Source organism: Corvus hawaiiensis, chromosome 28, assembly GCF_020740725.1.
Source record: "Corvus hawaiiensis isolate bCorHaw1 chromosome 28, bCorHaw1.pri.cur, whole genome shotgun sequence".
Classification (NCBI taxonomy): domain Eukaryota; kingdom Metazoa; phylum Chordata; class Aves; order Passeriformes; family Corvidae; genus Corvus; species Corvus hawaiiensis.
In genome coordinates this window covers 2616599-2641655 of record NC_063240.1, presented here as the reverse complement: position 1 = coordinate 2641655, position 25057 = coordinate 2616599, and the positions used below count along the sequence as shown (strand labels likewise).

Genomic DNA, 25057 nt, shown 5'->3' with positions numbered 1-25057 from the left:
GCCCTGATGTGGAGCAGGGATGGAGGACTGAGCTGGTGGTGGCAGAGCTCGCTGGGGACCTCAGTGCCACCATCCCAGCAGCTGGCACTTGGTGGTGAGCCCAACCCTGGGGAGAGCAGCGATGTGGGTTGGGATCAGCGTTGTGCTGGGCGCCACAGCTGCCACCACCATGTCAGGGACCTGGTGGGGGACTGGTGTGGCACAGACGGTCCCATCCCACAGGTAGGGTTTGTGCCTGAAGGGAGATCTTCTAAGTTCTGAAGAAAAGCTGGTGAACGGGGGTGGGAATGGTGGCAGAGACAGCAGGGATGGATGAGGACGGCAGGGATAGCGGTGCCACCAAACGTCAGGAGGCTCCCCGGTGTCAGGCCCAGACGAGCCTGTCTCACGCTCCCTGGGATGCTGCAGCAGCCACCAGCCCCTGGACTGGTACCCGGAGGGGTTCCAGGGCGAACTGGGCATCTCGTGCATCCAGGGACCTCCTTGCTCCGTGTGCTCCAGCCGCGGCGGCTCAGCCCGATGGCTCTGGTGACAGCGCTGAGCTCGGTGACACAGCTTCCAGCCCACCTGCGCTGGATCCGGCCGCCCCCTCGCAGCCCGGCCACCGCGGCCGTGGGCAGCCCGGACGGGGCCGTCCCCGCAGCCTTTCCGGAGCAGATGGCAGCGGCGTGGGGAGGACGGAGGCGGCTCAGCGCGTCCTTCCTTTCAGGCACACACAGCGTGATTCCCGGCGGCTCCGGCGGGAGGTACCGCTGGGGCCAGCGCTGGCCGTACATTTTACACGGGTTCAGCGAGCTTAGTCCTCGGGGACAGGCGACTCAGGAAGATTAGACCTCGCTAAAATAGGCAGGTATTAGTGATCTCAGCAGCCCCCGGCCTTCCGGCGCGGCGGCATTTAAGCCAGCGCTGCTGCCGAACGCCCAGGAGAGAGTCTCTGGCGAGGCAAGAGGCAGCCGAGCACCCTGGCCCAGCCAAAGGGATGCCCCTGCTGCCCGCACTGGCAGAGGATGCTCGAACACAGGAGTAAATGCTCCACCCCCCCTCCCAGTGCTGTCCCCAAGGGATAGCCAGGGTGACTACTGACCCCCGTGCTTGGGGGCTGCTGCAGAAGGCGGGGACGGACCCAGTGGCCAAGCATCCTGGGCTGGTTGGTGGCTCAGGGGACATGGGACAGCCCGGCTCCAGCGCTGTCATCACGTCACCTCATCGACCAGGACAGGGATTGTGTGGGTGCGGGAGATAGCAGGACGACCAGAATGGTGCCGGCAAATACTGTGTTTATTGAGCCAAATGGTGCACGGCGCCAGGGCTGCTGCGGGGGGTAACAGTGTCAGGGACCTGCCCCACTGGAGGCTCACACCAGGAGCATCACGAGAGGGACCTGACCATAACGGCTGGAGGGGACCCAGGCATTCTGCACCCCAGCACACCCTGGGAAAACAACTGGGAATGGTTTTGGGGAAGAAAACCCACGCCCAACAGGTGTATTGGGACCCCCACCCCAAGTAAAGGCATCCGGAGCCTCCGCATGCCGTGGCTCCCGCGGACAGGGGCTGCCGGTGTCGCTGCTACATCAGGGCGCACTTCTCCTTCACCTGGTCCACGCCGCCCCGCGCGCGGTCCCGCAGCGCCGGCAGCTCCACCTCCCGCAGCTTCGCCAGGAAGGCGAAGGCCCCGGCGCTGCCATCCTCCTCCTCCTCGCTGTGCACCATGGCTGCCAGGTCCTGCGGCAGCTCCAGCGCGCCTCCGGCCACATGCACCTGGGCATCGTCCCGCTCGTCCTGCACGCGGGTGGGAGAGGGTGTCGGGTGGGGACAGACACGGCGCCTACCGCCGTGGAGCGGGGGACAGGGGGCAGAGAACAGCCGGTCCCAGGGTACTGGGGGACACGGGGGGATTTCAGGACTGTCCAGTGCCACACTCGGACGCGGGATGGACAGTGGGCGGCAGATGGCCAGATGGAGACAGTGGCCGTCTGCTGCCCTCTTCAGGAATCCCTCTCATCCAGGGGATCACGGCAGCCGTGGGCCTGGGGCTGCTCCGGGTGATGTAGGGTCAAGGGGAGCCCCCAGGTCCCACCGCAGACAGGCTGGTTCTTACCTGGGTGAGGTGGTACTTATCCCGCAGGTGCATCCGCACCGTGGCCCGCTCTGCCTTCCTCCGTGCAAACACCTTGTCCCGCTCGATCCTGCAGCAGGTGCCACACCATCACCCCCCTCACCGAGCCCCCCCCGGACCACCCCGACATCACCCTGGTCTTTCTGCAGAGCAGGTCCAGGGCAGGAGGGAGGAGAAGGTCTGAGACCCACAAGAGGGTAAAAAGGGGGGCCCGGGAGCAGGAGCCACATCCTGCCCACCCAGCCCCAGCACCCAGATTCAGAGGTGATGAAGGCATGAGGGCACCCATTGCAGGGACTCGCTCCCCCTGCAGCCTCCCATCTCCCTGGTGCTGAGCCGCTGGGTTCCCACAGCACCCAGTCCTGGGGAGGTGGGACCTTAATCCAATCCCCTGTTGACCCTGCATCTCTTGGCTCCAAGGGTGCTGGGCTGCAACTACCCTGGGGCTCTGACACCTGGGGGTTCCCCTTGTCACCTGTGGTACACAGCCCTGTGCCAGCACCTCTGTGGACCTCCCATGCTGTGGGGGAGAGACTGAAGGGCACCTGCTCTGCACTTTCTCTTGCCCCAGCTGCCTCCCCGTCCCTGTCCTGTGCCACCCTGGGGAAAGCCCACAGCGGGTGGGATCTTCATTCTGGTGTGTTGGGGGACCCTAGTGACCCGCCCAGCCCCAGCAAAGCCTTACTTCTCCTCCAGCAGCTGCCGCTGGTACTCCTCAAACTCCTCGCGGGCCACGCCGCTGGGCGGTGCAGCTGCCTTGTCATCCTTGGGGGCCCCCTTGGGTGACTCGTCCTTGCCCCCCTGGAAGCTCTTCAGGGCAGCCGTGAAGAAGGAGGCCATGGTGGGTGGTGGTGGCAGCTCGTGCCCCAAGGTGCCCACCCGGTCCCAGTGCCTGCAAGGTCAGTGGGACCAGCCCCAGGAGCACTGTGGATCAGGGGCGGATTAAGGCATTAGGAGGGGAAGCCACAGCCAGGGTGGAAAGACCTTCCCTTCGCTGCACCCAAGGGTGCTTGCAGGGGACAGTGACAGTGCAGGGGGACAGCAAGTGCTGCCCCATCACAGTGATGGGGAGGTGGAAGGAGTCATCAAACTGCAGCAGATGCTGCGTCAGGCTGAAATACCCCCCATTACATGGATCCCAATTTGGGACAGCACCCATGGGGCCAGGGCCAAGCCCTGGGGAAAGCCCCATGCCGTGGGCACCCAGAACCACACAGACAGGGGATATTGGAGGTGCAGGAAGTCAGCACAGAGGAGACACAAGAGGATTAGCTGAAAAAACTCAATCGAGGGTCGAAGGACTGGCAGCAGACGAGGCGGTGGCGGGTGCACACCCACCCGCACGGCAGCCTCGTGCCCCCGCTAATCCCTGCTCCACCGAGACTCGAGATTGCTTGGGAGCCTGCGGGGCCGGGGGCTCCCCGCTGCTGGGGATGTGCCCCACGCCCGTAATCTATACCAAACAATTCCCATACAGCCTCTGATTAAAAGGCTGTAATCCCCTGCTGCACAGAGCCCTGACGGGAGAGGGGCTGGATGGCATGGGGGGCTCTGAGGGCCAGAACTCCTGGCCCCCCCCAAAGCCTTTCACTGGGCTTTGTCTGGCCCCAAGTGAGGGATAGGCCTAATTTCACCCCAGAGGCTTAAAGATGCTGTTGAACTAATTTCTTTGGTTTAATCAAAAAGCCCAAATTCATGTGGTTTAGCTGGCTGTGCCAGCATCCCCGTGTGGGGCTGGGTGCTGGAGCAGGGCTGAGCCAGGGTGGGGTCTCATCCTCCAGTGAGTGGAGAAGTCCAGTCCTGTCTCCCATCACTGGGTGTTGCAGCTTGAAGGGACCCCACATGCAGCATCTGCTCCTGGGGCTGAGCACACGGGGTGTGGGCACGGCTCCCTCGGGGTCTGCACTCCCCACTCTGGTGGGCCAGGGGAGATCGATCCCATGGCAACCTTCTCTGGGCTGTGTGGTGGGTAGAAGGACCATGCTGGGATGGAGGGAGGCTGCTGCCCCATCTCCACAGGGTGAGAGAGCAGCACCACAGGCCATCCTGTTCCTGGCCCCTATTGCCCTGCCACTCCCAACCCTGGAGGGTCCAGGGGCTTCAGGTCCTGGGTCCTGGTAGCAGGATGGAGGTCAAATGTCCCTCAGGTGCTTCAGCTCCTTCTGCAGCTTCTCTGTGAGTTTCTTGAAGGATGGGCGTTTGCCTGGCTCCAACTCCCAGCAGCTCTTCATCAGGGCATAGATGGTGGGTGGGCAGCCCTCGGGGGGATCCATGCGGTACCCCTGCTCCAGCAGCTCCGTAACCTCCTTCAGGGCCTGCCAGGATGGAGAAGCCAGCTGGGATCCCCCTCCCTGCTCTGGTCAGGGAGCAGTGGGATGTCCCTGTCCCATCAGTGCCAGTGGGATGTAACCTGTGGTGTTCCCTGGCACAGTGCTCACCAGCTTGGGGTAGGGTGCCCGTCCAAAGGAAAAGATTTCCCACAGGAGGATCCCATAGCTCCACACATCCGACTTGGAGGAGAATTTCTGTGGCGGCAGGAGAAGGGGAGGCTGAAGCCAGCTGAGGCTGCGCTGGGTCCCCATTGCCTCCCGAGGGCAAGACAGACAGTGACTGCCCCCTGCCCCCCTCAGCTCCCCAGGGTGTGAACATCCCACAGTCCCATCATCCTGCCCCAATTCCCACTGCATGCCTGCTCAGGACAGAGACAGAATTTTGGGAGATGCAGGGCTGACTGTGCCAGAGGCCGCTGTGGGGCAGGGATGGGTCAGTGGGAACGAGCAGGGGCAACCCAAGGGGGTGGGTGAGATGCTTTGGAAGGACCCCCTGGCCAGCCCCTTCCCTCTCACCGTCGCTCACATTGTGTTTCAGGGCCTCTGGTGCCGTCCACTTCACAGGGAGCAATGTGGCATCTGCACCCTTGGGGTTGACCCGGGCCAAGCCGAAGTCGCTCACTTTGGCCACGTTCTCCTCAGAGATGAGGATGTTGCGGGCAGCCAGGTCCCGGTGCACCAACTTCTTGGACTCAAGGTAGTCCATGCCTTGAGCCACATCCCTGCCACAACCGAGACAGAGCTGTGTCACTATGTGTCCCCTGGGGCAGCACAGGGGGATGCAGAGCCCTGGATTCCAGCCCAGAGGAGAGAGATAGACTTACAGGGCGAACAGGAGGAGCTGCTGGGTCGGAACGAGCGCCCGGCCCCGCGTGCGCAGGAAGTTCACCAGGTTGCCCTGACAGAGGAGGATAAAAGGAGTCAGGACCGACAGGATGGGGCTGCAGAAGACTTTGCCTTCTGCAGGTGCTGCAGTGCCCAGCGTCTTTATGACTCAGCCCCTAGACAGGGATATTGTCCCCAAATCCAAGTGGTGATGGGTCCCACTGGCTGAGGAGCAGCCAGGTGCTCTCACCTTGCTCATGAACTCCATGACAATGTAGAGGCCATTGTGCAGGATCACTCCCAGCAAACACACAAGGTTTTTGTGCCGGACCTTCCTGGAATGGAGGGGATCCAAGTCAAGGAGGTGCCTGCTCGTCCTGGGCCACAGGCCGGGTTGGGCCACACCTCCACGGGGCACTCACGTCATGGCAGCTGTTTCAGCGAGGAAGGCCTGGGCAGTCACATCGCACTTGATGTTCTTCACAGCCACCCTCTGCCCCATGTACTCGCCCTGCAGGACATCTGGGAGAGCACGGGAGAGTCAGGCTGAGCCCCACACCTGGTCTCCTGGACCCCAGGCTGAGCCCCCCATGCCAAGAGGTGGGGAGAGGGATCAGAGGGTGCCATCTGGGGAAGCTGCAGCTGGGGAGCCTCCAGCCCCATCCTCTCACCTACCTCCGAACTCGCCTTGCCCAATGCGGTCTCCCAGCGTGAGGTGCTTCAGGTTCAGCAGCCAGCCAGCTGGGCATGGGCACAAGGGCAGGTTAGCAGGGGCCACCAGTGGGGCCTTGTCCCTAAAACGCAGACCACAGCCCCCTCGCACCACCCCTACCTTTGGCCAACTCTTCCTCAGCTGACTTCATCCCAGATTTTGGTTTGGGCTTCACCAGCTTGGTGCAGATGGCTCCCTGCTCCTTCATGTAATGCTGCCAAGGGATGAACAGATGGAGGTGATGCCACCTCTTACCCTCAGGTTTGGGGTGTGAGTCCAGGGAACAGCTTTGGGATGCTCCACAAGACCCCACCATCGCCACCCTCGAGGGCAGCCCATGTCTCTCTGCCTTGCTCTCCTCGGGGCACAGCCAGAGGAACACCAGGATGGACCACAGGGGATACAGGATGCTACTGGTGGGGTTGAACCACGGCAGGTGCTGCAGCAGCTGAGGGCAGTTTGCAGAGGTGATGGGAGCAGAAGCAGCCAGACAGGATGGGACAAGATGGGACAGGATGGGATGGGACAGGACAACCTTCGGAGCTTTAAAGTGGGGCTGGGGCAGCTGAGAAGGGAAAGCAGCCACCCAAAAGTAGTTGTGTCTAAAAGGAAAACATGAGAGTGCAACTCCCTGGAGAGGAGACAGGGTGAGGATGGACCACCAGGAAAAACTCACTGGAAGGGCGAGAGCTCACGCAACAGCCTGGGAGCTCTGTGGGGTCAGCAGGTGAGAGGGGGCTTTGAGTGGAGGGAGACACAGTAAAATGCCTCAAAGTCCAGGGGAGGCAGAGGCCACCAGGGTCTTCCTGCTGTGTGAAGCACTGAATAAGCAGGGATAGGGATGTGGCCCTTGGCCGGGGACTGGCTGCAGAGACATCCTTGGGATATCCCAGATCTGCCCATTGCACTCCAAACAGAGTGGGAATCACGAGCCTTTGATGGAGATAGAGAATTACACCAGGTAACAAACACCAATGGAAACCACACAGAGCAGGACAAGGACAACAGGACCTGCCACTGCTCTGTGCGAGCCCATGAGGTCCTTGCCCTTCTCTGGCACTGCCCTGGGACTCTTCTGCCCAGGGATCTCACCTCAATCATGTCAATGAGGTTGGAGAAGTACTGCTGGCTGTCGATGCTGAGCGTGTTCTCCTCGTGCACCACGCGGTAGTGGATCACCTCCTTGCCGAAGCTCACGCACAGCACGTAATCACCGGGGTGCCGGACAGACTCACGCACCAGGAACAGCCCATCCTCAGGGGGCTGCAGCTCCTGCACTGCCTCCAACCCTGAGATCTTCCCGTGGAACCAGCTGAGGAGAGGGGCATTGGAGAGGGGGCTGAGCCAGGCTGCTTCCCCCAGGGGCAGCAGCGAGATGGGGAAGGCAGAGCCCCTGCCAAAGCTACACAGACCCCACTGCATGAAACCCCTCTCCATCAGGTCCATCCAAGGCAGGTGGGCGCAACCAGGGGTCTTTAAAGCCAGGTACTGGCCCCAGCAAATCCCTCCATCACAGGGCATGGACATGGGATGCTCCGTCCCCAGCTGCCCACCCAAAACATGGATGGGGGGAACACACTGGACTCATCTGTTGTTGCAGCTCCCAGGGGCTCAGCTGGGCCCCCTGGGTCCCCCCAGTCTCCCCAGCTGTACTCACGGCATCAGGCTGAGTTTGGGGTCGGCGCGGATGGCCCCACGCTCCCGCAGTGCGCTGGCTGCCAGCAGCCCCTCCTGCCCCGTCTCGTTGTGCCTGACGCGGTACCAGCCTTTGCCCTGGGGACGAGAGGGTCTCAGAGCAAGGGAAGGAAGGGGGGGAAGGGAGGGACTGGCTCTGGCAGCTGAGCTGATGGCACCAGAGTCCCATTCTGGCTGTGCCCTCTCAGCGCAGTGTGTACCTGAGCACCCACAGGTCTCACCTCCACGGCCTCGATGATGGTGACCATGTCACCCTTGCGGAAGGCCAGCTCCCGGGGCTTGGGCTTGGTGTGGTCATGCTTGGTGACACACTGTGTCCCGGGGGGCCAGTGCTTCTGCAAGGAGAAGGTGGCATCAGTAGGGACAGCGAGAGCTGGACCCCTCTGCTTCCCACAGGCACCAGGGCCAGCCCCAAGGACCATCGGAAACCCTGGCTGAGGACCAGGGGCACTGGGCATGAGCCCTCCTCCACCCCACTTCGGTCCTGGGGGCACACGTCACCCCGGTGTCAGCTGGAATTGCTGGTGTCCCTGTGCAGCCCCGCTCACCCCGGACATGGCCAACCGTCAGCGCATCAGGGACTCCCTGTCCTCTCCTGCTGCCACCTGCAGAAGAAACCAAAGGGGCTGTGGCGGGACAGGGCTGAGCTGGCTTGTTCCAGGTCATGGCTGCTGTCCCAGGCCACTGCTGCTGTCCCACAGGCTCCCCTGGCCAGCACAGCTCCTGCCCCTCATGCAGCCTCGCACACAGGATGGAGGAAAAGGCTTAGAGCAGGCTGTGAACCCTGCCTGTGCCAGCTGTGTCCTGGGGACACTCCTGTCCCACACACAGATGGGAGCAGGACCCAGCACTCCTGCTCTCTGCCTCTGCCACCAAAGAGGGGCCCCAGCTCCCACCAGCTCTGCTGTGCCAGCAGGAACCCAGCACCACAGCTGTGGGGGAGTAATGTGGTTTTACCAGGAACTTGCTTTTTCACCTCCTCTTTCAGGAGCTCCGAGTCACCAGGGCCACAAGAGGCACCAGCCATGGCCCTGATGATGTGGGACGCAGCAGGGCTGATGCGGGGGCTGCCTGGCAGCAGGGACACTGACAGGCAAGGCTGGGCTGAGGTGGGACTGTCACATGCACTGGCTGTGGGATGATTGCACAATGTCCCTGTGCTGCCCTTGACATCAACTGGTCATGCTGTGATGCATATGACAACGCTGCAATTTAAAATTCTTTTTAAAAAGGGTCTTTTCCTCCTGGAGTCCTTCATCCCCACTGTCACCTCCTTGGGAGGATCATAGAATCAGGGAATGGTTTGGTTTGGGAGGGACCTTAAATCTCATCTCATTCCCACCCCGTGCTGTGGGCAGGGACACCTTCCACTATTCCAGGCTGCTCCAAGCCCCAATGTCCAGCCTGGCCTTGGCCACTGCCAGGGATCCAGGGGCAGCCCCAGCTGCTCTGGGCACCCTGGGCCAGGGCCTGCCCACCCTCCCAGGGAACAATTCCTGCCCAAGATCCCATCCAGCCCTGCCCTCTGGCACTGGGAAGCCATTCCCTGGGTCCTGGCCCTCCATGCCTTGGCCCCAGTCCCTCTGCAGCTCTCCTGGAGCCCCTTTAGGCCCTGCAAGGGGCTCGGAGCTCTCCCTGGAGCCTTCTCCTCTCCAGGTCAGCACCCCCAGAGCAGAGGGGCTCCAGCCCTCAGAGCATCTCTGTGGTCTCCTCTGGACTCACTCCAGCAGCTCCACGTGCTCCTGATATTGGAGGTCTCAGAGCTGGAGGCAGCTGTGCAGGTGGGGTCTAATCAGAGCAGAGCAGAGGGGCAGAATCTCCCCCTGCCCTGCTGCCCACGCTGTGGGATGAGCTCCTTGGAGCAGAGATGACTTTGCTCCATTCCTCCTTTGGAGGGTGAGTCACAATCACTCCTCTGCATCACTGGTGGTAAACTCATCTCTGTGGCAGTGCAGATCCAAGGATTATCTGATTATGCCAGTCCCTATCCACGACAACAAAACAGGGACAATTGCAGCTGCTACAAGGTTAGCATCAGAAGGCAGCAGCAGTTTTGTCTCTACAAAGCCATCGTTAGCCAGCACTGCCATCCCCTCGCCCCGCAGCCCAGCCATGGCACGCAGACTGTCTTGGTGAAGTTGGGGATGCAAAGGAAGTCACTGTGTGCCTGTTCCCCAGCAGGCACAGCCAAAGGCTGACGTGACTGGGTGCAGCTCAGATCATTTCCAGGATGGTGAGGACCTCATGGACACAGAGCTTCAGAACAGGGCCCACTCCATACCCCTGCCGTGGTACATCCTGGTCCGAGGAGGGATGTGCTGGCTGAGCCAGGGGGGCTGATGGCAGCTCCGACAACTGTCCCTCATTTTCTGCTGCTCCAGGACAGAAATTTTGGGTGAAAAGCAGCAACTGTTTGGTCAGTCGTGCCCCCGTGTGCAGACAGCAGGTGGACAGGGAAGGCACAGATCCTCCACTCGAGTACCAGTGGGAAGAGCTTCTCCTCTGCCCAGCTAGCCCTGGGGCTTGGGGTGCTGGACACGCACCCCCACATGAACACCTGCTGCTGGCAGAGCCTGGACACCAGCCAGTGCCTCGCCCAGGCACCAGCAGGGACGGCTGTGAATCACCTCCCTCCTGCTGACACTCACATGCCTTGTCCTAAAGCAGCTCTTCGTTCCTGGAGGTGTTTGATCCGTGAGGTTCCCATCACTGGAATGAATGTTCCCACAAGCAGAGTGTGCAGGCAGAAAGCCTGAGAGGAGATATTTGCCCCCTTCTTTGTTTTGGGGCTGTTCTGTACTTTTATGGATTGGTAAACCTGAGTAATTGCAATGAGGTTGAGAAGCACAGAAACATGGTGGGGGCTGGTAGAGCTGTCCCGACCCTGGACTGGAAAGCTCAGGCTTATTCCCAGTGCACAGAGTTACCCCAGCCGAGGAGGTGCCAGACCTGACAGCACCGTGACAGGAGGGGACACCGCCTGCGGGGGCTGCACCTCTGGCTGCGGTGGAGCCGACACACTGTGCCCTCCCCTCCGGAACACAGACCCCCGGCTGCACCGGCTGCCACTCGGACAAAGGGCAGCTACAGCTCCTCTGCTGGGAAACGGGTGACACCTGGGCTTTCCCCCACTGCCCACCGCGCCCGCCCCTCCCTGCTGCCAGAGTGGACAGGAGGACACCTCACCTGCCCGCGGCACCTCTCAGACTCCCTCTTACCTCTCAGTGGTGGCCATGTGGGGCTGGGGGCAGCGATGTCAGGGGAAGCTCACAGCTGAGCCTGGACATGGATTCCTGAACTCCTGGAGAGTCTCTTTCCTACACAGAGCCAAGCTCTACGTTCAAGGGTAGTTCCCAGCCAGAGCCGGGGCCCAATTTCCTGATTTCTCTGCTGGTGAGGCTGTGATGCAGCGTCCGGGCGGTCCCTGTGGCAGCACCGCCTGCGCCCTCCAACCTCCATCAGAAATGACTCATTATTTGACAACACTTAGAGCAACTTCTGCCCTTTGAGGGCACAGTTACACACCCCTGCTAGAAGGGAACTGGAGCTCACCAGATCCTGTTCCCTGTGGCACTGTGGGGGAATCAGTATCCCCCTGCAAACAGGGACAGTGCTGTCACCACTGCTGGCCTGGCCAGAGCAGTGACCATGGAGTGGGTGCCTGTGGTGGCAACAGCTCTCCAGGGAGGCTGAGTCTCAGGAGAGGAAGAGATGGGACCAGGGATCTCCCAGTGTAATCCTGTCTCAGCATCAACTCTTTGAGCCTCAGGGCAGGTTGATCTGGGAGCATGGCCACCCCTCCCTGTTCCACTGGGGGTGACAACCCAGAGGCATCGTGGGTTGGGACAGGCAATGGCAGAGAAACCTTTAACTGAGCACCACTGTCAAACAGAACCAGCTTATCTGTATCCTGCAGCATCCGCAACGAGTCGGGAGGGAATAACCCCCTCCGCAGTTCACCATCCCAGCCAGAAAACCAGACACCAGTTCTGCACTCATGTTCAGCACTTCCAATATTCTGAGCAAAATGGTGAAAAAGAAGAAAATGCAGTTGTAGGCAAACACCAGACTTCATTCAGGGGTCTTGGGATCTTTTTGGGTGTACTTTAAAAAAAAAATTAATAAAATAACGTTTAAGCCTTCAGAAAACACTGGCAATTCAAGGGCAAAGGCAGCGTAGAAGAAAACTAGTCCAAACTAGCTGGTACTTTCAGGTCCTGCTCCTGAAACAACCTCCACAAACAACTTCCCCAAGCCATTCAAGCCAGACTGTTCATAGGATTCTTGGGGCGGGTTTCCCCAGGAGCACTCCTTGCATTATTCCCTGTATTTGTAGGGATGGATCCTTAGAAACCTGGTCTGTTCAGGCTGGAGAAAAACACACAAGTTCATCCTTACAGCCCTACGCTGCACTCCCAGGATCTGCACAAGGCTCTCTGTGACAAACAGAAATGTTTTGTACTTTTGGGTTTTGCCACATCCGGCCGTTGTTACAGACGTGACCATGGGCCGAAGAACTCCGGCGTTACACACAGGGAACCACCCCTCAGATGTAATGGATGGGCTTTCCCTGTCCTGCTGCACAGCCAGCAGAGGTTCCCACTTGCTTCTGCCTGAGCCAGTGTCCCCTTTACACGCTGGTACCTGCCACCCAGCCAGAGCCTGAGCCTTTAACACACGGAACCTCAGCACTGCCTGCTCCCTTCTCCAGAGCAGCAAAGACAATGCCCAGCTCGGTGGGTACAGCTGAACCACCGCGTGCCCGGGTCCCTCCAGAAGCTACAGAGCCGAAACATCGGGACTGTGCAGCCCTTCCCAAGTCACTATGGGCAATAGTATGGGAATGTTTGTCTCACATTCTAGGCTGAGGCTTTGCCTACTTGCCAGTCCTCCTCCTGGTGTCCTGCATTTGGGCCAGGGAGAGCAAGGCCCAACATCCTATGGAGCCATTCCTGGCAAAATGAAAGTTATCCAAAGGAGCAGAGTTTGGAGGTGGAGAGATGGGCAACAATATTCATCAGGAACAGCACACATTTTGTACAGAAAAACCAGCTCCTGTCATCTCTGCAAGATCTGGGCATTAGCAATCCCAAACCCACAGGCTCTCTTTTGCCAACTCAACCCCTTTCAGTCCACTTGGACAATACCATTGGATTCACCAGAAATGTACCTTCCAGCCTGAGAAAATACCCTGCATTTCAAACCTTCTAAAAGGGAACCAGAACTGGCAATAAGTCATAAGAGCAGACATGTCTTTGACATCCAATCTCCAGCATTTAAAGGGAACATCACTGAGTTAAAACATGCTAAATGATGATAAAACATCATTTTATCATATTATTTATAAATTTTTGCTTTATCACAGCAGACTTATATTTCTACCCAGAAATATAGAATCACAGAATCCCAGAATGGATGAGGTTGGAAGAGACCTTGAATATCATTCCTTCCTAAACACCTGCCATGGGCAGGGACACCTCCCACTGTCCCAGGCTGCTCCAAGCCCCAATGTCCAGCCTGGCCTTGGCCACTGCCAGGGATCCAGGGGCAGCCCCAGCTGCTCTGGGCACCCTGGGCCAGGGCCTGCCCACCCTCCCAGGGAACAATTCCTGCCCAAGATCCCATCCAGCCCTGCCCTCTGGCACTGGGAAGCCATTCCCTGGGTCCTGGCCCTCCATGCCTTGTCCCCAGTCCCTCTGCAGCTCTCCTGGAGCCCCTTTAGGCCCTGCAAGGGGCTCGGAGCTCTCCCTGGAGCCTTCTCCTCTCCAGGTGAGCACCCCCAGCTCTCCCAGCCTGGCTCCAGAGCAGAGGGGCTACAGCCCTGGGAGCAGCTCCATAGCCTCCTCTGGAGTGGCTCCAGCAGCTCCACCTCCTTTTGGTATTGGGGGCCACAGAATTGGAGGCAGCTGTGCAGGTAATTGTTGTTTCATTTGAAGAGAGGATCATTTGAAAGGGTCTTTCACTCTGAACAAGCTTTAGGTGATGCCTTAAGCTCACCCTTCTGTGAGTGGCTGTGCCCAGCACTGGTTCAGGTGCTCCTGTGCACCTGCATCTTTCTCTCTGCATCACCAGGAGCCCGACTGATGCCTCCAGGAGTGATTCCCCTCTGTCCCCAGCAGCCCCACAGAACAGTGTTGACAGAAGAGGTATTTTCCCTAAACTTGTGCAGAGCAAATAACAGTGCCCAAATCTCTGCCCCAGCAAGAAAGCAGAGCCTGAGCATGCTCAAGGGACAAGTGGAAGATGCTCAGCTGCAGCTGAACATGTGAGTTGGTGACACCCAGCCCCGATGTCAGGGCAGCTCTTTCATAGGGACACCTCAGGCCTTGGCTGCAGTGTCCATGCTGGTGTGTTGCATCTGTCTGGGGGGGATGTGCAGCACTCGGAGGCTCGTCCCACATCTGATTCTTGGTTTTTTCAGGCATCTGTGTCACTTGCCCTGAACGGGGACTGCTCCATCAGTTAAAATCTTTAGTACTTAGTATCATAACTTGGCTCCCATTACTAGCAGCACTTGGCAGTATCCAATGGCTGTACTTCCTAATTTCTAATGAGGAAAGCTTTTTGCAGCAGATGTACTTTTTCATCCTCTTTTGATCTGACTAAGGTCAGGGTAGAAAATACTCATGATATTTCAACACTTCCCAATCTTTCTGATTTACCAATAACAGGGGATGATAACTGGATGGCAAAATGAAGATCCCAATCAAGGCACGAGGTTATGGTAGCACTGAGTGTACAGGGGGACAGCACCAGCTCCAGCAGAGCTCAGAACATGCTGCACTGGGTTAGTTCATACAGCGGTCATGTAGCGATGGGACAAGGGGGAAAGGCTTTAAACTGAAGGAGGGTGGGTTTTAACGGGATATGAGGAAGAAATATTTTTGGTTATGAGGGTGGTGAGGCCCTGGCACAGGGTGCCCACAGCAGCTGTGGCTGCCCCATCCCTGGAAGTGTCCAAGGCCAGGTTGGATGGGGCTTGGAGCACTCTGGGATAGTGGAAGGTGTTCCTGTCCAGGGAGTGGAACTGGATGAGCTTTAAGGTCCCTTCCAGCCCAAACCATTCTGGGATTCTGATTCTATAAAACAATGCATCTATGTCAACATCTATGAAAGCTTTGAAATACATCCCTCTCCAAATATATATTTCTGTATGGCTTATGACCTTTATCCCAGAATATTTAAACAGAACCTTCTTTACACCCCCCAGAAATGTACTTAAAGAAGAAACAGCTTCATTTGACAATAAACAACACAGAAATAATGTTCTTCAGGAAGTTCTAAAAAGCCATTCAAAATACTCCAAAAAGCCTGAAGGAATGTGAAAAGTGATTTGAAACTGAGTTTTAAATGAAGAATCACAGTGTTCCACAATGGTTTTGGTTGGGAGGGACCTTAAAGATTATCCAGTCCCACCCCCTGCCATGGGCAGGGAAACCTTCCACTAGACCACATTGCTCCAAGACCTGTCCAACCTGGCCTTGAGCACTTCCAGGGGTGGGACAGTGTTGGGGTTTTAGGAGCTCTCCTGGTTTGTTTTTTTCTGTTAAAGGAATTTTCCCCATACGTGTTGCTAGGGGGCAAATTGCTGGGTACTTCAGAAAAACAAAAGAGCTAGCCATTGCAGTGGGGTGCATCTGGCTGCTCTTTTGTTTCACCTGGGTGTGCGGTCAGTCGGTCCCTGGCATTTGGGTGGAGAGGGAGGCTTTTTCACTGGCTGCTTTTCCTTCTGCCAGAGAAACCCTGGGATCCCAAGCCCACCTTCCCTGCCCCGCTGGGAGCTGGGCCGTGGCCGCCCTGCCCCTGCCGTTGTTTCGAGCCTTCGCTGCGTTGTAGCCCTGCTCACCCTGCCTGCCCAGACCTCCGGGGGGTTCCCACCGCAGTTTGGATACATCTCGTCTGCCACCCGGGATTTGTGCTCGTCCCTGCCGTTCCAGCCTGCTGTTCCCGAGGGTCCGGCCGGACACCGGGATCGGCTGCCCAGGGTTTGTGAAGCCTTTGTTCCGTCCCTTCCCGGGATCCCAGGGCACCGGTGCCGCGTGCTCCCCGAGCTCGCTCCGGAGCGCCCCCTGCAGCCGCGGGGGAACCATCGCACCTGCCCTGCTCACCGGGAGCCGCCAGCGCCCCTGCCGGCTGCGAGCGGAACTGCACCCGAGGGGAAAGGGCCTGACAGCCGAGAAGGCTGGCACTGGGTTTGTGATTGTTCGCTGTTACTGCCAGAGTTATTGCTGTTTGTTCGACTGGTTATACACATAGAGATATATAACAGTAAAGAACTGTTATTCCTATTTCCCACATCTTTGCCTAAAAGCCCCCTTGATTTTAAAAATTATAATAACTCGGAGGGAAAGGGGTTGCATCTGCCATTCCAAGGGAGACTTCTGCCTTCCTTAGCAGACACCTGTCTTTCAAACCAAGACAGCCAGCCACAGCTGCTCTGGCCAACCTGTGCAGCCAAGAATTCCTTCCCATCTAGCCCTGCCCTCTGGCAGTGGAGGCCATTCCCCCTTGTCCTGTCCCTTCAGGCCCTTGTCCCAAGTCCCTCTCCAGCTTTCTTGGAGCCCCTTTAAGCCCTGAAAGGGGCTCTGAGGTCTCCCCAGAACCTTCCCTTCCCCAGGCTAAACACCCCCAGCTCTCCCAGACTTCAGCAAATACATGAAGCCGAAGCCTATGGCAATTTTCTTCCTGTCTGGTGGTGTCACATCCAACATCCAGTGTCCACCTCTGGTTGTCTCCATTGCACTCTTTTTCCAGGTACCACTATGACAGCACCAAAGCCACATTACAGCTCGGTCACCTTTGTTCAAAACCACTGAGAAGGAAGTGTCTCCGTATGTCTGCACCACTCTGTACACTGCTGCTCCCAAACAGCAGCCCCTGGAGCCCAGGATCCCTGCTCCAAAGGGTGGGGGAAAACCCCAAACCCACACAACAAAACCTGGCAGCTTCAGGCACTTCAGGCCAGAGGGCAGAAGTCTAAAGTGATAAAATGTTTAAAGGATACACATGATACCAGAGCGTGGGTGGGATTTATTTCTTTTTTTCTTTAATATATCTCTCTATATATTTTGCTGTGGGAAGAGTTTCTTCTAGAGCAAGGAGTGGGAGGGAAGGAAACATAACAGAAGGAAAGGAACTGTTGCTAGAGGCAACTCAACTCTTATACAACAGTGCAATTTCTGTAGTGATTATGGAATCACAGAATCACTGAGGTGGGAAAAGACCTCCAGGATCATCAAGTCCAACAGTCAGCCCAGCACCACCTCCACGTTCACCACAAACCCATGTCCCTAGGTGCCACATCCTCACGTCGTTTGAACACTTCCAGGGATGGTGACTCCACCACTGTCCTGGGCAGCCTGTGCCAGTGCCTGACCACCATTTCCATGAAGAAGTTTTCCCCTATACCCAACCCAGACCTTCCCTGCTGCAACTTGAGGCCGTTTCCTCTCGTCCTGTCATTTGTTACCTGGGAAAGAGACTAACCTCCACCTGGCTCCATTGTCTCATCAGGGGGTGTATGATTTTGGAGAATTATAGTACAACAAAACTACCTGCAATGGACTATTTAAAATGCAAGATATCAGACTAACCCAGGACTTCTTTACAGGCAAAAATTGCAATCATATGAGCATTATTTCATACACATAATATGATTACTATGCAGCATCTCTTGTTTGTAATTTTTTCCACCTCCTTCACCCTCTGCTCTTCTACCTGTCTCTCTTCTTTTTACTGTGTGCATTAAATGTATTCTTTCAAGATTTCAAGTCCCCTGATTGTGTTTTTTCCCCTCAAAGCCAGCATTTTTAAACCATTCCAGGAGAAGAAGGAGATAAAATGGTAACAACCCAACTGAAATGAAGGCAGCTATGTGGAATAAATACACAGAAAGCTGCAGTTCTTCCCACACACTATGGAAGGTGGAATTTTAAGTTATTTAGAAGGTAATCACCACCACTACACCATGCACAGAAATTAAGCTTATATTGCAAAACCTCACCTAAAGCTCATTTGAAAATACGAAACCAAGAATTTGGTGTCCAAGCTGAAGCCTTCCTCATCAACCTAAGCCACAGAAGTTTCAGGCAAGACTGGCTACGGCAATTTTAATTTAATCTCAAACTGGGTTCTCTGTCATCATATTTAACTTGAGTAACTGTAGGGTTTTAATGTTTACTTATTTGGTATTGATCAAGAAAGTCAATGCTCTCATTGCACAGTCAAGAAAATTGCAACTGTTAATGAAAAAAAGTAATTACATGTAAATGACCTTTCCTGCTGCGTATCAAACCAAGAACGACTGAGCAAACAGGATGGGAGAGGGCTTGAGTCATGCACTGTACAATTTTCATGTGCTACAATAAATTCTGTGGTTTTCCACATAGGCAATAAAAAACGGGACAGAGGAGTCAATGGCACGCAGAAACACTGAGGACAAGAAGCATTTCATTTATAGACAGTAGGACTCTCATTTGGTGGGACACCCCAACCTCACACTGTCAGTGTGGAGAACCAGCTTAACCAGGACCCTCCATCCATCCCAGGCTGGGATGGATCTCAGGGAAAGGTTCTTCCCCCCGAGGCTGCTGGGCACTGCCCAGGCTCCCCAGGGAATGGGCCCGGCCCCGAGGCTGCCAGAGCTGCAGGAGCGTTTGGACAGCGCTCTCAGGGATGCCCAGGCTGGGGTTGTTGGGGTGTCTGGGCAGGGTCAGGGGCTGCACTGATGATCCCTGTGGGTTCATTCCAACACAGGATTTTCTATGGTCTTATGCTCCTCTCACTTTGATGAATCCCTTTACTTAAATCTGAGCAACACCAAAACAATTTCTCGTGTTACTAATTATAGAAGTAAAATAAAAAAGAAAATGTAGTCCAGATCTCTCAGTAGTTTAGAAGTGTTAATTGCAGTGAGAATCTTCAGTATCTCACTGTCAGGGACATTCAGCAAACCGGTATTAACCACTCTTGTCTACCTGTGCATCATTTCATTACAGATTCACTGAATCCCAGAATGATTTGGGTTGGGAGGGACCTTAAAGCCCATCCCATTCCACCCCTGCCATGGGCAGGGACACCTTCCACTGTCCCAGGCTGCTCCAAGCCTCATCCAGCCTGGCCTGAAACACTTCCAGGGATCCAGGGGCAGCCACAGCTGCTCTGGGAAACCTGTGCCAGGGCCTCCCCACCCTCACAGGGAACAATTCCTTCTTCTACAGTAAAGAGTTCCTGGCAGCTTACAGTCTCTAAAGCATCCAACTTACCTTCCTAACAGGGATCTTGCAGTCCAGGTTCATCTGTCAATGCAAGAGATGAGAAAGGAAACCCATCACAAAAATAAATATATTGCAGTCAGGTTTTTAACAGCAAACATCAGCAGCAAAGAATTAAAAACATGTTTAAAAACAATTTAAATAAATCTGGAATCTTGCTTTACCTGAAGTAAGAAAATGTGAGAAGCCGATCAACTGAGCTTTAGATTCTCTGGAATGAGCCCACAGTTACAGCATCTGAGACTTCCCTTAAAAGCTTTTCTATAAATAACAACTGTGAGTGTTCCGAAAAGCAACATGAGCTTTGTAGAAGTCAAGTGGGAGTGCCTGGGGCTGGAAATACAGTTCTGACAAATCCATAGAATCACAGAATCCCAGAATGGTTGGGGTTGGAAGGGATCTTAAAGCTCATCTTATTCCACACCCCTGGGCAGGGACACCTCCCACTGTCCCAGGCTGCTCCAAGCCCCAATGTCCAGCCTGGCCTTGGACACTGCCAGGGATCCAGGGGCAGCCCCAGCTGCTCTGGGCACCCTGGGCCAGGGCCTGCCCACCCTCCCAGGGAACAATTCCTGCCCAAGATCCCATCCAGCCCTGCCCTCTGGCACTGGGAAGCCATTCCCTGGGTCCTGGCCCTCCAGGCCCTTGTCTGAACTTCCTCTCCAGCTCTCCTGGAGCCCATTTAGGCACTGGAAGGGGCTTTGAGGTCTCAGAAAATCCTTCTTTTAAATCTTTGTTTACAAAAAGTCCCATCATCTCTGGAGAGGATTAAAGTGACATGACAGAAGTAAAAAAACCAGACAAACATGCTTTCCCTTTAACCAAACCTTGCTACTTCTCTGGACATTTGCCCATTCTTGGGACTCTGCCTTGCGGTTTGCAGCACTTTGAAATTAATTACTAGATTGCTTTGTCACAGGTCGCCAAATTACCAGGAACATATCCACTTTTGTGGGAATTTTGATTATATAAATTATCAAGTAAGAAATTATATTTGTTCTTTTATCACCAAAATGCACACACCCACAAGAAATCAACCCTTCGGTCTGACCTTGGTGGCAGAGCTTCCTTGGGATGGACTCAGGAGAATACAGAGCTGATTTCAGAGCTCCTTTCTAAAAATGTTAATGATCTCAGACAACTGAGTGCATGCGGGATTTTACAGCTGCCTGATAATCTTCTTAACTGCAGTAATCATACAAGAAATTCTCCCTCAAAAGCACACCAAGACCCAAATATATCACCTCTGTCACTGAGACCGAGTCTTCAAGGGTCTCTGTGGATATTTCTGCTCTCTACTGGCATTTTCCCATCACTCACCTGCTGCAGTTTGATGGCCGTGTGCAAGAGCAGAAGTTTTTTCCCCACCTCCTGTCACATCTTTTATTTGGGTGTAGGATTCTGGCATTACTCTCTGAATACTAAACACAAACCCATTGCAGCTGCACTCAGAGTTTACAGGAGAGTCAGATATCTTAACCTTCAGCATTTCCAATCTGAGACACAGGGCACATCCTTCAGGATAACTAACCATGACAGTAACAGCAGGAAGTTCTCATCAGAATGTATTTTCTCAAAGTGTACATACTTATGCCTTAATAAAATGTTGCCACCCTGTTGAGTGACAGTGATTTTAAAAGCTCCCAGCCACCTTACACTGCAATTCAAGACAGGAAGGAAATGTAACATCCATTGAAGCTGCAAAGGGCTCTAGAAAGAGCCAGTTGAAAACCCCACAGAGAAATTTAACTGGAGCACAATTCATTCACATACATTGACAAGGTTTGTCACCACAATGGACATGTCTTCATTTTAAAGCTTATAGGAGGTAGCAATCATTTAGCAAAGAATTTCTTATAGCAGATTGTTTTGAGTCCATTGTGCACTCAGGTATGTTCACTTGAAGATTATCACCCCTTCCTGGTGCCAGTCAATCACCTGTCTGTGTTATCAAGGGCATTTTCCAGGCATAAATAATACTTACATTTGGGGTTTTTTATTTTTATCTGACCCTGCTTATAGTAAGAATGGGAAGAACAAAACCTGATCTCACTGAAAATGAAGATTTAATTTAGATTTCAAATCTTAATGTATGATTTCACAAGTAAAAGCAAAGTAACATTTTCAGGAATTTACAAAATAATAGCAATGCAAATAATATAAATGTGTCATCATCTGTCCCAGCACTGAAAACAGTATTTGCACACAGAAAAAAAAGCCTGACTAATACCCTGACTAAAACCCTACATGAGAGCCCATAAATGTATATTTGAAAAATCAGAGTAAGGTGATTATGCACAAAATAAACCAGCATAAGTTCAACAGCTTGATCAAGCATTGTTGAAAAATAATGCTGTAAAAAAGTTAAAAATCATGATGAATATGTCTGAAAACAAAAGCCTCACACAGGAATTTGTCCCGCAAGGGAAGTGGCAACCTCTCCTACTCAGTCATGTCAAACAGGATGTACACCCAGCAGCCCTCAAGGTACACTTTCAGAAACAGTTGTAGTCTGCTTCAGTGTTGTCACCTTCTCTTTCACAAGCTTGCCTCTTCTTTCCTCTATTTTTAGCATTTTTGTGAATGAAGAAAACAGGCTCAGTAGCCCAATTCTTAACCATTTAGGAAGACATCCTTAATAGCATAAGTTAAAAATCCTTCATACTACTGTCAGCTGTTTGTTCCTATGAAATCTTTCCCAATTTGTTCTATTCCATCTCATTAGAGCAATTATTAGAGCAGCTGGCCGTGGTGGATTAAATTTATTACTGACATTTGCATCTCTAACCCAACACTGAAGCAATGCCTTTGCTAAAAGCTTTGCTTTGTTAAGCAAAAGCTTCTGCTTTGTTGGGGAAGATGAAACAGGAAAGCCTTGGAAATATGATTGCCTGACAAAAGATTTTGGGAATATGAAAACTACAGGCAACATCGAAATGAAAGCCACTTTTGAAATACCAGGTCTTAGTTACTGAACAACTAGAAAACAATGGTATGGCCGACTGAAGTAATCCCCTCTTGATGGAACAATACCCTCTGCTTGCAAACAGGTCCAAGGGTCAGAGCAGACCCTACTAGCTCAGCAGAAGGGGTCCAAAGAGTAGTTTTTAGAAGTTAAGATGTAACACTCTATGGTAATATAAGAACTCTTATAGGCTGTATGTAAATGCTATAGGATTTGTATCTTGTATTAGATTGGTTAGTGACAATTAGAATATTCAGTGCAGAAGATGATTTATTGTATTGTAACCAGGACTTCAGACATTCTCATTCTCTCTTCCATTCTATTCTCCTGCTCTCTCTTCCACTCTTGCTCTTACACTCTCTCTCTCACCCGTTCACTCTCTTGCTCTCTTGGGCCTGCTCAGAGCTGAGTCTACCAGCTCTGAGCAGTGCCCCAATACCCACGCCCTTTACAATAAACCAACTGTGTCCCAAGACCTGCCTATAGAGATCTCTCGTCTCCATCCGTCACCGTCTACGTCCGGCCGTCCCGACTGGACCCCCAGAACCCCCGTAACCTACAGTCTGGCGCCCACCGTGATTGCCGAGCCCACACCCAGCACCTGCAGCCTGGCGCACAACGTGATTGAACGCCCGGTTCAGCTTTCTCCATCTGTAGGACTTTTCTCCATGGACGGTAACTAAAAGACCAGTTATAGCCACCTAGAACGTGTCGTGAGCACGGCATACCGATGCTGCGCATCGTAATAGCTGGAGCTCTGTAATTCTGCTGAGGCAGCCTTCGAGCACGGGGATTACCTGGAGCTCTTGGAGGCAATTGCCTGGCAGTCCTCGAGCACGGGCCGCCACTGCTGCGCAGAGGCCCCCTGGAGCTCTTTGAGGAAGTCTGCCGTATCACCCCTCGAGCACGGACACGCTGCTAAGCAGTGCTGACCGGAGCTCTGCGGAGGGAAATCTGCCGCATGCCCCGAGCACAGGCGAGTAGTGCTGAGCACCGCCCGCACTGGAGCTCAGTGCGGACCCACCCGTGAGGTCCTGAGCACAGAAAGCCGTTGCCAAGCGACGACTGAAATCGGAGCTCTGGGAAAGGACCGAAAAGCGGCGTCCTGACTGCCGAGTGGAGTGCCTGGCCAGCCCCCCACGACAGACATCTGAGTAAGGACGCTGCTCCTGCAACATCACCTAAGTGAGTATCATACTGGTCTAAAAAAATGGGACAAACCCACTCTGCCCATGACAGAGATCTCTATAAGCAACTTAAGCATTTACTTATAAGCTCTGGTCCAAGTCAGTTGCCTAAACACGAGCTAAAAAATCTTTTAGAATGGACCCGACTTAATTTCCCAAATGCTGACCGTTCAGCCGTCTTTACAAGAGACTTTTGGGACACAGTTGGAGTTAAACTCTTTAATAACATCTCCTACCGAGATATGGCAGCCGCACAGCTGCTCCCAGCTTGCAGAGCGCTGGTAGAGCTGTTTGCTGCGGTGGCGCCGCCTGCAGCAGTCACCCCGCCGAGCCCGGTTCCGGCTGCGAGTCCGCCCCTTGCCGTCGCGAGCCCGCAGCGGAGCACGGCCCCCGCCCCTCCGCCGGACCCCGTGGCTCCGATACCCGCGGTCCGCCTGACTCGCGCCGCCCCGCCCCCCGCGCTCGCGGCCCCCGCGCCCGTTACCCCGGCCCCAGCCACCCCACCGGACCCTACGGCCCCTACGGCCCCTCCCGCCATCCCGTTCCTCCCCGCTGCCCCATCCCCCGCGGCCCCCGCTGCCCCATCCCCCGCGGCCCCCGCCTTCAGTGCCAGCGTCTCCGCGGCCCCGCCCCTTGCCCCTGCCCCCCCGTGCCCCCCCCCGGTTCCGTCACCGCGGCTCCACCCCCCCCTGCTGCCGTCATTGCTACCCCACCCCCCGCTGCTGACATCATGGTGGCCCCGCCCCCCGGCGGTACCCCGGCGGGGCCAGCGCCTACCCCCCTGCTACCTACGGGCGTTACCCCTCCCCCAGCCGCGCCGGTTATGGCCATGGCTGCCATTATAGCCGGCCCCCCCCAAAGCCAAGCGGCGACCCTTCTTCCAGCCCCCCAGGCCCCCCCCCCCCACACGGCGCCGATGGTAGCCATTGTTCCATCCCCGTCCGCCGCTGCTGCGTCTTCACAGTCAGTCCCCTGCCGCTCCCGAAACACCGGTGCCTACAGCGCCGGTCACGGCTGTCCTGCTGTCTCCGGCACCCCCTGTGCACGTTACCGCAGGAACCCTACCCCCCCACCTTGCCGTTCAAGCGCACACAGCACGCCCCGAGCGGTCCCCCGGCCCCGTGGCGGCACAGCAGCCGCCTGTGTCTACTCCCGTTCCTCCTGCCGTTTCTGTGCGGTTCCCCAATCCCGGCACACCATCGCTTGCGCTGGGAGCGCCCCAGCTCCGCGAGCCACTTGATGCCGGTGCCGCGCTGCCTGCACGGAGGTCTGCAGTCTCCTCCGTTCCTGCCGCTGCTCCAGCCCCGCCTCCCGGCACCGCCGCCCCGCCACCACCCACCCCAGCCCAGCCTACAAGCTTCCAGCAGCAGCACGCCGCGATCCAGCCACCAGCCCTCCTGCCTCCCGCGACCGCAGCCCCAGCCCCTGGTTCTGCAGTCCTGCCATCTCCCGCTCCGCCCGAACCGCCCGCCACACGGACTGCTGCCCTTACAGCCTACCGCGCGGACCTGATGACGCAACACGCGCATGCCCAATTGCTGCAACTCCCGGACCAGTGGTATCAGTCCGCTCAGACTTCTCCAACCTCAGCACCGCTCCCGGGACCAGCCGCGCATCCTCCCGCGACTCCGCCGCGCAGCTCCACCCCGCCTCCTCGCCCGCCGCCACCGAGATCGGCTGCACCACTCCCAAACTCTGCCGTTCCATCGCTACCCCCGCCGGGTCCCATCCCCGCGCCGCAGCCGCCCCCGCCGGGGTCCCCCGACACCGTACAGCCGTATCCCTCCGCGCAGCGCAGCCTTGCCTCAGAAGCCGCGAGCAGGGGGGGAACCGAGAGCAATAATGCAGCTCCAGTGGCAGGGGAGACGGAGAGCCCCTCTGCCGGAGCTGATGCTTTAAATCTAACACAAGTAAACTCTGAAAAGCAGCCAGATTTGTTTGCAATAAGCCCC

The 25057-nt window shown here is 55.7% G+C and overlaps 2 protein-coding genes across 7 annotated transcripts; both read right to left on the bottom strand.

Annotated features, from left to right (window-relative positions):
- Window positions 1-1260: 1260 nt before the first annotated feature.
- Window positions 1261-3666, bottom strand: LOC125317781 (complexin-3-like). Its single transcript, XM_048287868.1, has 3 exons — window positions 2804-3666; window positions 2101-2188; window positions 1261-1781 (listed from the first exon to the last, which is right to left on the bottom strand). The coding sequence occupies exons 1-3, from the start codon at window positions 2956-2958 to the stop codon at window positions 1569-1571; spliced, it is 456 nt and encodes a 151-aa protein (XP_048143825.1). The 5' UTR covers window positions 2959-3666; the 3' UTR covers window positions 1261-1568.
- Window positions 3667-3768: 102 nt separating this feature from the next.
- On the bottom strand, window positions 3769-19268 carry MATK (megakaryocyte-associated tyrosine kinase). Of its 6 annotated transcripts, none has more exons than XM_048287861.1 (14): window positions 19118-19266; window positions 18945-18977; window positions 8229-8285; window positions 7902-8015; window positions 7643-7758; window positions 7078-7297; window positions 6106-6199; window positions 5949-6014; window positions 5696-5795; window positions 5524-5608; window positions 5273-5346; window positions 4965-5170; window positions 4557-4643; window positions 3769-4433 (listed from the first exon to the last, which is right to left on the bottom strand). In XM_048287861.1, exons 3-14 carry the CDS (start codon window positions 8235-8237, stop codon window positions 4219-4221), a joined length of 1386 nt encoding a protein of 461 aa, XP_048143818.1. In that variant the 5' UTR covers window positions 8238-8285; window positions 18945-18977; window positions 19118-19266; the 3' UTR covers window positions 3769-4218. The 6 variants fall into 6 exon arrangements, with proteins under 6 accessions (XP_048143818.1, XP_048143821.1, XP_048143817.1 ...); XM_048287864.1 differs by having other exon boundaries at window positions 4975-5170; window positions 19118-19262; XM_048287860.1 differs by lacking the exon at window positions 8229-8285 and having other exon boundaries at window positions 19118-19267.
- Between the last annotated feature and the right edge of the window lie 5789 nt (window positions 19269-25057).